Source organism: Schistocerca nitens, chromosome 8, assembly GCF_023898315.1.
Source record: "Schistocerca nitens isolate TAMUIC-IGC-003100 chromosome 8, iqSchNite1.1, whole genome shotgun sequence".
NCBI classification, from domain to species: Eukaryota; Metazoa; Arthropoda; class Insecta; order Orthoptera; family Acrididae; genus Schistocerca; species Schistocerca nitens.
In genome coordinates, this window is record NC_064621.1 from 348,846,229 (window position 1) to 348,860,682 (window position 14,454).

Below are 14,454 nucleotides of genomic sequence, written 5' to 3' on the forward strand. Positions count from 1 at the left end.
CATCACATGATCACACTGACAGAACCACAGGCACATAGACACAGGCAACAGAGCATACACAATGTCGGCACTAGTACAGTGTATATCCACCTTTCGCAGCAATGCAGGCTGCTATTCTCCCATGGAGACGATCGTAGAGATGCTGGATGTAGTCCTGTGGAACGGTTTGCCATGCCATTTCCACCTGGCGCCTCAGTTGGACCAGCGTTCGTGCTGGACGTGCAGACCGCGTGAGACGACGCTTCATCCAGTCCCAAACATGCTCAATGAGGGACAGATCCGGAGATCTTGCTGGCCAGGGTAGTTGACTTACACCTTCTAGAGCACGTTGGGTGGCACGGGATACATGCGGACGTGCATTGTCCTGTTGGAACAGCAAGTTCCCTTGCCGGTCTAGGAATGGTAGAACGATGGGTTCGATGACGGTTTGGATGTACCGTGCACTATTCAGTGTCCCCTCGACGATCACCAGTGGTGTACGGCCAGTGTAGGAGATCGCTCCCCACACCATGATGCCGGGTGTTGGCCCTGTGTGCCTCGGTCGTATGCAGTCCTGATTGTGGCGCTCACCTGCACGGCGCCAAACATGCATACGACCATCATTGGCACCAAGGCAGAAGCGACTCTCATCGCTGAAGACGACACGTCTCCATTCGTCCCTCCATTCACGCCTGTCGCGACACCACTGGAGGCGGGCTGCACGATGTTGGGGCGTGAGCGGAAGACGGCCTAACGGTGTGCGGGACCGTAGCCCAGCTTCATGGAGACGGTTGCGAATGGTCCTCGCCGATACCCCGGGAGCAACAGTGTCCCTAATTTGCTGGGAAGTGGCGGTGCGGTCCCCTACGGCACTGCGTAGGATCCTACGGTCTTGGCGTGCATCCGTGCGTCGCTGCGGTCCGGTCCCAGGTCGACGGGCACGTGCACCTTCCGCCGACCACTGGCGACAACATCGATGTACTGTGGAGACCTCACGCCCCACGTGTTGAGCAATTCGGCGGTACGTCCACCCGGCCTCCCGCATGCCCATTATACGCCCTCGCTCAAAGTCCGTCAACTGCACATACGGTTCACGTCCACGCTGTCGCGGCATGCTACCAGTGTTAAAGACTGCGATGGAGCTCCGTATGCCACGGCAAACTGGCTGACACTGACGGCGGCGGTGCACAAATGCTGCGCAGCTAGCGCCATTCGACGGCCAACACCGCGGTTCCTGGTGTGTCCGCTGTGCCGTGCGTGTGATCATTGCTTGTACAGCCCTCTCGCAGTGTCCGGAGCAAGTATGGTGGGTCTGACACACCGGTGTCAATGTGTTCTTTTTTCCATTTCCAGGAGTGTATATTTACATATAAGATTTAGAAGGCGTGATCCTTATAATACGAACTGCAATTAATAGCCGTGTATCACTTTCCACCACGTGACGGACATATGAAAATTACGAAAGCTATTGTTCCTACCATTACCGGAGTTCTTTGCAAAGCTGGTAAGAGACGCGATGGTCTTCTCGCCTCGCTACGTACTCATTTTGTTCGCCTCCTTATAAGAATTGGAAGGCTGAGTGCTATACGCGCAAACTAAGTTGACACTCGGCGTGGTGGGTGATGGGAGCGACTGTAAGTAGGAAGTGCAATTACAATCGCTGCCATCAGTCACTGCACCGGTATCAACTTAGTTTGCGCGTGTAGTCCTCCGTCCCTTGAGAACTGTTGCCCAGCAACCGACACATTCGCACAAGACTTTACCATCTTTGTAGGGTCGCTGGGCGCCCCGGCGCCTTCCACCCCCTTCTGACGTCAGCAGCGGCGGCGCGCTATGGCGCCATCTGTTCGCGCCTTTTGCCTACACGAGCCTCAGATGAGCAGCGAGGCAGGTAGAGAAGCTACAACTTGTCTGTCACCAGTCTCGCTTTGACTTAAGAGAAAACAGTGCTAGCTGATAACCGAATCACATTTTCCCCACAATTGGAGGACTGCATCGAAAGCAAGTGTGCGTAATAGGACCTCTAACGCTCTTAAGGGAACCACACCCTTCCTATCTAACCCATGTTAATTTAGGCAAGTATTTGACCCATTTCTGACCAACTATTTGATGCAGGACCTTAATATTTTTACTGTATGTTACATGATACTAAAAGAGTCAACTGTACTAAAATCTACTTTATCCATTTTATAGTTTAAAAAAATACTTTTTTAAATGTATTAACAAAACATATTAAGTTTTTTCCTCAGAAAATATTTTTTTGTGAACTTCCTAATGGGAAAGTATTAATGAATGTAGTAGCAGAGGTGGCTTTTAATGTTATGCAGAGTCTCTGAAAATTTCATTCATCTATCTATGATAGGTTCTGATATAATGGGACATAAGCATTGAAAATTTTAGTTTGCGGGAAATTGACTATAAAGAAAAAACTTTTGAAATTTGTTACTTACAGTTAATTAGAACTGTCCTGCTGCATATGATGGCCTTTCTTTGGCCTCTAGCAGGTGTTCCAGCTTCTTTTTCACCTTCCTGGATGTTTGTCTTGCTTTCTTGGCCATATTAGATGCAGACCTGTCTGCATCGGCTATCCCCATTTTATAGCAATGTTGCAGCCCAGTGATCATATTTTCACCAGGATTAATTCCCAGCTTTTTCAGTACCCAACACTTTCTAATATTACCACAACTGAATGTAATAACAGCATCATGAACTCCTATATTCATTGTATGCATTCCTACAAATACAGTTTTAAGAAGGAGGTTCCCAATTATGCTGTTGAAACATTCATTTGGGTTCCGTGTCTGCCCAAGCAGACATTACCTTAGAAGGTCAGGATGATCCAAGTCTCTGAAAATAGGTTTAATTGCTGTAATAACAGCAGCAGGAAGAGAATGCTGGTGAGAATAAGATTCTCCAGTTGCCTGAGCCCCATTGTATTTGCTCCACGAATTTTCTCCTGATGGACACAATCCATGACATGGCTTACCATCAGTAGAGGACTTATTAAAGAATAGGGCCCAAATATCTCTCTCCATTGCCACCAGATTTTTTTTTATTTGTTCTAGTTGCCTGCCCACAGTATTCCTGCAAGTTTTCTATAACAACTAATCGCAATCACACTTGAAACAAAGCTAACCGCGTGTTTGAAAGCGTGTTGTTTACAAACAGCAGAACCAAAAGAATACCGACCGTTGCATTCTAAGGATAGCCAACACACGTGGAAGTTAAAAAAAAATCCCTAACGTGCAGTGTAGGGGATATATAGATCTAAAATATATGCAGGAAAGTGGGTGACAGAAAAGTGGGCGTGGCACATAAACAGACGTGGTAGGAAAATGCTCTGTAAATGCTCGAAAAAAATTTTTTCAGAAAAATCCTTTTCAGAATACTTAAATAAAACCTTAATCTATCGAAATATGATGAAACGTGATCACGTTGCGTAAAGATGTTGATGCCATGTTTGCGTTTCTCTCTGTCGATAGTCGGAAATAAAATGGGGAGCAGAAACTGCACGGAGAGTGACAATATTGTCACTCGTGCGCACGTGGCTATCAAATCGTAGCGGTGCAGTAACAGTTTTATCAAGAGACTGTTCACGGGTCGGCAGACAGAAGTATCACATGGGTGTCACCCCTGTAACAAACGCGCATCTACTCGTTCGTTTATATCCACAGACTGGACAACAGTGACGATACAGTCATGGTGACATAAATCACTCGTACTCGCTATCCCTTTCTGTGCACCGTTACATTAAGGTTATATTCTATCAAAAATGGCTCTGAGCACTATGGCACTTAACATCTGAGGTCATCAGTCCCATAGACTTAGAACTACTCAAACCTAACTAACCTAAGGACATCACACACATCCATGCCCGAGACAGGTTTCGAACCTGCGACCGTAGCAGTCGCGCGGTTTCGGACTGAAGCGCCTAGAACCGCTCGGCCACCGTGGCCGGCTATATTCTATCGATTGTAATCTCATCGTTTATAGAGACACCAATTTTTATTCTTTCATTTTTATTAGAAACAGAAGTTTGTCTTTGATGTACGCGTGAAATTTATTTATTAGTAGCATCACGAAATATAAAGGCAGTTACTCGCCCTGATTCCGACGATCATTTGGAGAGTAGTGGGAGTGGAGATCTTTTAGTTCCTCGCGTTCGTTTCACCGTTGTGAAACTGGCGGACGAACTGAGGGATCCAGTGAGTCTTATTAATCTATCCAGAAAGAACAACGTCATTGCTGATTATTGAACATGTAGGCGAAGCCAACAAATGTGACAACGAAAAAGCTGTCTGTAGCGACAGACTGATCTGTATCGTACCCCAGGTTATGTTGGACGCAACAGTTTGCTTTTAAAAAGCCAAGTAAACTACATGTGCTGAGAGACTCGCCTGACACGTAGCCCGAGGTCTATGTTAGGTGGAATGTGAAAATTTCTTCGTGAGTTGTCGAAGGAAACGAATGCCAACGCGAAAGTACTATTGCCGTAATACAGTGCTCTGGTTGAACTTCAGTGTCTGTTGAGATATACGTTCGTCTTTGGAATAACCTAATTGTATTTCTTATTTCTGATATTGCCGAAATTTTGGACGGTGTAGTTCAGTTCCGATTCAATAGAAGAAAATACCAGCTAACGTTATTTACGAATGAGTACTGTCACTGGCTAAGGATAGCGTGCTGACGATGGATGATATTCAGTTTCTTGGTTGTGACGCTTATTTGGTTATTAATTCGGAATAGCTCTCGATTTACTGTTTTTTATGTCAGAAATGTTTAATTATTTCCGAAAATAGGCCTAATGTAAGCTACGTTTATTCTCGAAGCAAATAATGTTCCCGTGAACCTGACTGGTTATCTATATGTGACTCATGGTGGGAGCTATTATTATTGCCCTGATACTATATCGTGGTACGTGGGGTGGCGTTTTGATCTTTGATTGCTGAAATTACCGCTAGAGGTCGGGCCTGTCCCGCCGCTTTTACTGCACTGCCAATCATTATCGAACGCCACGTAACAGCAGATTTCCGACATATTCTTTTATTTATTTTTTTTTTAGCTTCGTGAAGCGTATTTTCCAAAATGAATTTCTTAATCTGGAAGTTTACGTCGTTTTCAACGGATAGTGGTAGTTGTCGGTTATGATTCGATTTAGTGTGCAACAGTTCATCTACGGTATTTGTAAATGCGTATTGAAATCTTCCTTTGATACACCGATAACTCAAATGTATTTTTGAATAGTTCAATTTTTACGAGAAAAATCCAGTTCGTGCTGTATTTTCTAACGTCCATATATAGCGCCAGTCTGAATTTATTCTACAACACTCGATTCCTCTTTGGTACTAACAACTATTTTCTTATTTCATTAATTACAGTATTCGTAATTCGAAGCATCTGTTTCACGATGCGGTAAATTTTGCTACTTAAAAAAGTTTCTCTTTATTACTTTCTCCAAATCGACTCTGATATGACGTCACAGTTCACGTGTTATTTACGACGTTTGTCGCTTGTTTCCTATGTCACTGATCGAAGTCGACTATTCGTATCGAACATCCTCTTTATTCGTGAACATCTTGAGCACCTCGTATTATATAAGTATTTACGGGTAAAAATAAGAAACGATATGACGTAAAATCAGTATTAGGTAAGGTGCATGAAAGACTTAGATTTGCTGCGAGGGTTCTGAGAAAGTGCAGTGCACCGGCGAAGTAAATAACACGCAAGACGCTAGACTGATCAATCCTATAATACCAGTAAACTTCCGCTTCTTTAAAGAATCGAACTTCCAACAATAAAACGGCTTCAAATGAGTTAAATGTTTGATGGTGAACAGGCAAGGAAGCAAAAGTTTAGAAAAGTGTTGAAAATATGTTTAAAAATCTGTTGGAAAAAGCGAAGTGCTCTCATCATCAAACGCTTCTCATCATCAAACGCTGGATGAGTGTACTGTGGATCATTTGCGCTCCGTTTTAAACAAAAGCTAGTTTTGCACGCACCTCAATGACCGTGACATCGTATCTCCTGAACGATGCAATTTTGTAGGTACATTCAGAGGTATATGTAGATACTATCTACAGAGTCAAGTAGTTGTTGCTTTCGTAGCGTGCGTTTTACTGCCATCGCCGCATCTCGTACCGCTGTCGCCAAATGCCTCGATCTCGCCAATCTTCCTCATCCTCTTCATCGCTCCTTGGATGCCACTTAGCCACATTTTCTTTCCGTTGTCTTCCTTTTCTTTCTGCTCGAGGAGGTTGCCATGAAAGTGCCATCTGTCTTCTTCCATTCTTTCTTCTGCTCTGTCCGTAATACTATAAAGTGTCCGCGTCCTTCTTCTAATTTCCTTATTTCTTACGCGATAAGGTTGGGAAATTCTAAATGTTGTTCTCAGGTAGTCCACTTCTAAAGTTCTCTTTTACTTCTTTCTGTGAATACCCAACACTCAGTCACGTAACCTCTCATTGGTTCCACGATGGATTTTTACCGTCGCATTATAGTCTTTAAACTAATTTTTGAGGACCAAGAGTATCCCGGAAAGAAATAATTAATTAAAACGCCATGCCTGATGCAGAAGTTCTATCGCACGAACAGCTTAAGTGCAGCAAGAGCTAAACTTTTTCCTTTCATCAGTGTGTATGTGTGGGGAAGGGGGGGGGGGGGGGTTCGGCGACGAAGATTCCTAAAGGTTTGAAATTATGTGCAACGTTTGTTGCAACTCTCATTCTCAGATACTGAACGAATGAAGTCTGGGTGTTTGCACGCGGAGAGTTAAACTTCCTCAAGACAAACACAAAGTTTCTAACTGTAATACTTGTCTTACTGTGTTCAGCATGTAACATAAGATTAGATTTTTTAATGAATGGCTTACGACGGCAACTGAATTTTTTGAATTCGTTCATAAATTGTATGAAATACTGAAAATGTCTTTTTGCCCTCTGCAACTGGTATCGCATGATATGAACCGCTTGGTAACATGCAGTTCATTGTTTTAATTTAAGACAGCTAAATATCTCGAAAACGACACATCTTGCAAAAACAATTTCAGGTGTAAAGTTAATATTAGTGAAGGGGACATATGTCTGTGCTACAACTGGCGACCACCCAACCACCCCTCCTGTGTAGTCAGGGTCAAATGGTTCAAATGGCTCTGAGCACTATGGGACTCAACTGCTGAGGTCATAAGTCCCCTAGAACTTAGAACTACTTAAACCTAACTAACCTAACGACAACACACACATCCATGCCCGAGGCAGGATTCGAACCTGCGACCGTAGCGGTAGCGCGGTTCCAGACTGTAGCGCCAGAACCGCTCGGCCACCAGCGGCCGGCAGTCAGGGCCAACTTCCCATTTTCAAATGGGGCCCCGCATTTTTATTGCATATGCGGATTCTGTGTTAAAAAATGAGTACGGCTTACTCAAAACATAGTTTAGAGCGCTGTAATCGACAACTATTAAATGTGCCTGCTTTTGCAATTAAGAACCGACATATTTGATTCTAAGTTTAACTTACGACGTAAATGTAAACCTTCGTGTTCTAACGATTGATACTGATGTTCAAACGTTACTTGAGAGTTGAAAATGTGATTCTACAGCACAAATAATATGACTAGACATTGACATTTTCTCGCAAATAAGCTACTGGTACAGTAACATAGTATCCTGTTCCCCACGGGGTTGACTGAGGTGAGTCCCCAAACCATCGTAATGCTTGATTTCGGTGGAATACAAACCACAACCATTGTAAAAAGGTAAAACGTCCTGAAGTGATAGTGACAGGCGTACTTGCCGTGGGTACTCACCCTAAAGGTGAGAGCCGAGGGAACTCAACGAAATCAGGATCCCGATAGGAATAGAAAACTATTACATTCACGCCGCTGTTCCTGGATCACACTAAACGTAGTTTCTAACCAGACATTGAAATGACTGAACATATTGTATTGTACAATCACATTTGCAACACACAAATAACGTTTGAACAGTAGTATTAACCGTTAGAACAGAAGGTTTACAGTTACGTCATAAATGAAATGTGGAATCTTAGTTGCAAAAACAGGCACACTTGATATTTCTCTATTACAGCGCCGTCTGCCACGAAAGTGTATCAATGGCTTCAGTGAACCGTACGTATTTTCCGCGTAGAATCCGAATATGCAATTATAATGAGATGTTTCATTTGAAAATACAAAATTGACCCTGCCAACGCACGAGGGGTTGTTAGGAAGTTTCCAGTTATAGCACGACAGATCTTACCTTTATCAATATTAACGTTGTACCAGACGTGATAACAGACATGGAACGAATTCAGAGACGCGCTGTTAGGATCGTAACAGGGCCGTGCAGCCCACACGGAAGTGTTAACAGAAATGTTCGGGAAACTTAAGTGTGAATTCTCGTTAGAAAGATCACGTAATTCTCCTGAAATCGTCTTTAATGGCTTCAGAGAATGTATATTCGAAGAAGACTGTATGAGAATTATGCTTTTAGCATAGTATACTCGTATATACCCTGTTCGAGTCCTAATTTGTCTCGTATTATCTTCGTGGTCATTACACGAAACGTACGTTGGCAGCAGCATAATCGTTCCGCAGTCAGCCTCAAATGCCGGTTCCCTAAATTTCCTCAGTATTGTCTCGCTATGGGAACGTCGCCGTCTTGTACGACACGGAGTTCAGGAGATATGACATCAAATACTGAGATGAGTGATCTGCCGCGTCGTGCATGAAGTTTTATTGCTTTTTTACTACTAACTCTATTCGCAACTCATTTCGCAGGCAGTATCCACATATGTCGCAGAATGTACCTACAAAAATACATTGTGCAGCAGATAGTTTAGAAGATACGACGTCATAAACTGCGTGAAAATGAAACTGCATTGCGAAATTCACTAGAGGTAGAAGTGAAATATGTGTACAAATACGTGTGAAACATGTTAAATACACGTGCAAAATATATGACATGTGCAAATGCGCGCAAAGCCATGGGTAAAAAGTTCATCTGAAATTCCTGGAACGATATCAACCAAATTTGGTACACACGATCTGGAAAGAAATAGTGTAGAGGTAAGAACCACCAGCCTCCTGTCGCGGTGGGGTGATACCGTGGAGGTAGAATGGGGGGAGGAGTGGAAATGGGCAGACAGAGGGGCGACAGGAGGAGATGGACAAAGATAAGGGGGAGAAGGAGATGTATAGAGAGAGGGGGATGAGGAGATGAACAGAGAGAATGGGAGGAGGAAGTGGATAGAGAAAGGGGAGAGGTGGAGAGGAGAGAGGAGCAGATGGACAGAGAGAGGTGGAGGAGGAGATGGACAGATAGTGAGGTTGCAGCGAGGGTTGGAGGAAATGGAGAGAGAGGAGGAGGGTGTACCACATGGGCAGACAAAGGGGGAAGAGGAAGGAACAGCTGGACTAATAGAAGACTGGAATATATGCATACTTCGGCTGTTGTTGATGTAGTGGTCTTCAGTCCAGAGACTGGTTTGATGCAGCTCTCCATGCTACTCTATCCTATGCAAGCTTCTTCATCTCCCAGTACCTACAGCAACCTACATCCTTCTGAATCTGTATAGTGTATTCATCACTTGGTCTCCCTCTACGATTTTTACCCTCCACGCTGCCCTCCAATACTAAATTGGTGATCCCTTGATGCCTCAAAACATGTCCTACCAACCGATCCCTTCTTCTAGTCAAGCTATGCCACAAACTTCTCTTCTCCCCAATTCTATTCAATACCTCAACATTAGTTATGTGATCTACCCATCTAATCTTCAGCATTCTTCTGTAGCACCACATTTCGAAAGCTTCTATTCTCTTCATGTCCAAACTATTTATCGTCCATGTTTCACTTCCACACATGGCTACACTCCATACAAATACTTTCAGAAACGACTTCCTGACACTTAAACCTGTACTCGATGTTAACAAATTTCTCTTCTTCAGAAACGCTTTCCTTGCCATTTCCAGTCTAAATTTTATATCCTGTCTACTTCGACCATCATAAGTTATTTTGCTCACCAAATAGCAAAACTCTTTTACTACTTTAAGCGCCTTATTTCCTAATCTATTACCCTCAGCATCACCCGATTTAATCCGACTACATTCCATCATCCTCGTTTTGCTTTTGTTAATGTTCATCTTATATCCTCCTTTCAAGACACAGTCCATTCCATTCAACTGCTCTTCCAGGTCATTACAATGTCATCGGCGAACCTCAAAGTTTTTATTTCTTCTCCATGGATTTTAATTTCTACTCCGAATTTTTCTTTTGTTTCTTTTACTGCTTGCTCAATATACAGATTGAATAACATCGGGGAGAGGCTACAACCCTGTCTCACTCCCTTCCCAACCACTGCTTCCCTTTCATGTCCCTCGACTCTTATAACTGCCATTTGGTTTCTGTACAAATTGTAAATAGCCTTTCGCTCCCTGTATTTTACCCCTGCCACCTTCAGAATTTGAAAGAGAGTATTCCAGTCAATATTGTCAAAAGCTTTCTCTAAGTCTACAAATGCTAGAAACGTAGGTTTGCCTTTCCTTAATCTATCTTCTAAGATAAGTCATAGGGTCAGTATTGCCTCACGTGTTCCCATATTTCTACGGAATCCAAACTGATCTTCCCCGAGGTCGGCTTCTACCAGTTTTTCCATTCGTCTGTAAAGAATTCGCGTTAGTATTTTGCAGCCGTGACTTATTAAACTGATAGTTCGGTAATTTTCACATCTGTCAACACCTGCTTTCTTTGGGATTGGAATTAATATATTCTTCTTGAAGTCTGAGGGTATTTCGCCTGTCTCATTCATCTTGCTCACCAGATGGTAGAGTTTTGTCAGGGCTGGCTCTCCCAAGGCTATCAGCAGTTCTAATGGACTTGTCTACTTCCGGGGACTTGTTTCGGCTTACCTCGGTATTTTTTTTATAGATAACTGTATAACCATGAGTAACAAATGGTTCAAATGGCTCGGAGCACTATGCGACTTAACTTCTGAAGTCATCAGTCGCCTAGAACTTGGAACTAATTAAACCAAACTAACCTAAGGACGTCACACACATCCATTCCCGAGGCAGGATTCGAACCTGCGACCGCAGCGGTCTTTCGGTTCCAGACTGTAGCGCCCAGAACCGCACGGCCACTCCGGCCGGCTTAACCATGAGTAACACTGCAGGCTTGAGCTAGTTTACAATATTTATAGACTAGATAGAAGATACTGAAAACAGATACTTCAGGCTCCGTTTTCTTTTTTTCAAACATCACTCTTCTATACTCTGACAGCCCGTTAATCTGTTTATCCGCTCCTAGTAATTGAGTGTTTGGTGCATTTTATTTTGCAGCCTAAAGAAGGTTACTTTCCTGCCAGCCTTCGTATTTCGTGTTTCAGTAAAGAGATGGAGTCACTTATTGGCACTCTCCTTCTCCCACTGTCTTTCTCTCTCATTTCTTTTTCTTCCTGGGCAATGTCCAGCTGTTTGAGTATTGAAGTATAAACATGCCTGGCTTTGTGTGTTACAGAGAATATGTCGCCCGAGCCGGACCAGGCGGTGCCCGCGGGCGTCGGCGAAGTTAGCGCCAGTGCCAGCGGCAGAGCGGAGGCGGCGTGTGCCGGCGCGGACGAAGAAGCTGATGCTGACGCCTACCTGCGCCTGCTCCTGCGGGAGGGCGTCGACGTACCGGCGCACACGCAGGTACAGCCACTTCGTCCCCACCCTCCACTACTCCAGTCCCCTCCTAGGCCATTTCTAGGAAAGACCTTCTTACACCGAAAATTCGAATGCCGGACATTTGCCACGCCGGACATTTGCCACACTTGCCCACTTCACCAGGTAGCTTGAGTAGCGATCCCTCAGGTAAGGGACGCCCTTCCTCGTACCACTTCTGTCCGCTTTCAAACCGCCGTCTCCACATCTTACTCGATACAACCAGTACGTAAGGGACCTTCTTCTTCGACAACTTGGCCAAATACAGAGCTTCTTTTCCGAAATCGAAATATTTATAACTTTTGGGAAACGAAAGCAATACCGACTATAATGTCAGTATGTAATTAGTTCTGCCAAGTATAAATATAGATCCCTCTGTCTGTACGGTAGCTTCCTTTCACGCTTATTGATTGCGATAGAAACGGTCCATCGCCATGGGAGTAACAAGAAAGGAACGATTTAAAGAGAATGCGAATGTACACTAATCATTTCTTTTTGATCATTGCATTTGTGCCTACTTTAATTACTACAACAGCATGCACAAAAGACAATAAGGAAAGAAGAAATGGGTATGTGAATGTGTGAAAAGAAGAACCACATACTCCATATTAATTTACTCTCTAAATTGTGATACCCCTTGCGGCGAAACATTAGTTAATATAGTGTAGCGGGACAATGTTCAAAACATGACTGAAAATGCGTTCTCTAAATAGAGATAAGAACATCTATGACTGACATGTCATCTAAAGTCGACGTACAATTTTAAAATGTTAGAAATAAGGAAATGAAATAATACGGAATGCTATGCTTGTAACGTACGTTGTTGTTCTACATTGTTTAGCTCTGGTATTTACAGGGTCACAGAGAAAGCATCCTAGGTTTTGGAGGGAAAAACCGTAATTGTAATGATCTGCACTACAACAGAAACAAGAAGCACAACGCAAGGAAAAATAATGTAATGTGTGTTTCAGCTCACAAGCGACATTGAAGCAGATAGTTCCTGTGACTTAGTATGGGCACAGGTTATATTTGACAACCGGAATAAGTTAATAACTGGCTCCTCTTACCGACCCCCGGTCTCAGATGAAACAGTTGCTGAAAAGTTCAAAGAAAACTTGAGTCTCATCACAAGTAGGTACCCTACTCATACAATTACAGTTGGCAGTGACTTCAATCTACCTTCCATATGTTGACAAAAATACATTTTCAGGCCCTATTGTAGATAGAAAACAACTTCCGTAATTATTCTAAATGCTTTTTTAAATATTATTTTGAACAATTATTTCACGATGCCATTCAAACTATAAGTGGTTACGAAAACGCACTTGACCTCTTAGCTACAAATAATCCTGAGCATCACGATGGATACAGGGTTTAGTGAACACACAGTCGTAGCGAGGCTCAATTCTGTAACAAAGCAATTCACCAAAACTAAACGCGAAATATATCTATTTATTAAAGCAACTAAACATTCGGTTGACGTCTTTCTAACAGACAGTCTCCAATCCTTCCAAACTATGTAAGTGAAGACCATATGTGGCTTAAGTTCAAAGAAATAGTATCAACAGCACTCGAGAGATTCATACCAAATAGATTAATAGGAGACGGAACTGATCCCCCATGGTACACAAAACACAACAGAAAGCTGCTGCAGGAGCACTGAAAAAGGCAAGTATAATTTAGAAGAACGTAAAATCTCCAAGATTGGCGAAGTTTTACTTAGGCTTGAAATTTGGTGCGGATTTCAATGCGAGATGCATTTAATAGTTTCCACAACAAAACTGTCTCTAGAAATGTGGCGGAAAATCGAAAGGGATTCTGGTTGTATGTTAAGTAAACCAGCGGAAAGGCTCAGTAAGCGATGAGGAGGAGGGGGAGACAAGGGACCCAACCCTTCGGAGCAGGTAAAATCGCGGCAAATGTCCGGCGTGGCAAATGTCCGCACACCGAAAACTCAAATAACTTCCCCTTCACGAAAAAGTCATAAAGAAATAGTACTTTCTGAAAAAATGGATAATTTATAGACACATAACGATTACGAACTATCGGCTGATTTTACAAAATTAAGTTTTCATAATCACTGAATACAGAAAGGCGATGTTGCAGTCATCTGAAAGAACTAAGTTTGAGGATTAGATGCTGACATTTGCATGCCTACGAAGGATAATCGCAAAGTTCCAGTTATCATCTCGAAATAGTAAAGTACGCAATTAAATTTTTGTTTGTTTGTTGGTAAGGGAAAGTGTTGTACCTTGGAACACGTTTGACAAATAGTTCAAATGGCGCTGAGCACTATGGGGCTTAACATCTGAGGTCATCATTCCCCTAGAACTTAGAATTACGTAAACCTAACTAACCTAAGGACATCGCCTACATCCATGCCCGAGGCAGGATTCGAACCTGCGACCGTAGCAGTGGCGCGGTTCCAGACTGAAGCGCCTAGAACCCCTCGGCTACAGCGCCCGGCCACTTTTGACACTTTCGCCTCTAGCCAGCCAGCCCTGTAACAGAAGTTTAATAAATTTCTTGTTCCATTTTTAAATGATAGCATTCAAATTTTGTGTGTTGCAGCTTTTTTCTGAAGTTTCAAAAATTACTCCAGAAAATAAATGTTCCAAAGCCGAAAAAGTATTCCAAAGTACAAGATGGTCCTCGTATACCCAGGAACAAATACTATATTGTACACACATAAAAAAAAACATTTTGCATCAACCCAGTTCCCAGAACTCCTGAAGATAGACGTTGATTGCGGATATTGTATCACAGACACAGTCCCTTTGTCTG

General features: G+C 43.1%; 1 protein-coding gene across 1 annotated transcript in view; it reads left to right on the forward strand.

The window, feature by feature from the left end:
• Window positions 1-14,454, forward strand: part of LOC126199211 (uncharacterized) — a 253,999-nt gene that overhangs the window by 162,976 nt on the left and 76,569 nt on the right. The window contains exon 2 of the mRNA XM_049935990.1: window positions 11,486-11,658. Within this exon, the coding sequence (XP_049791947.1) occupies window positions 11,491-11,658 (168 nt within the window). The 5' untranslated portion in view covers window positions 11,486-11,490. The remainder of the gene's footprint in view (window positions 1-11,485; window positions 11,659-14,454) is intronic.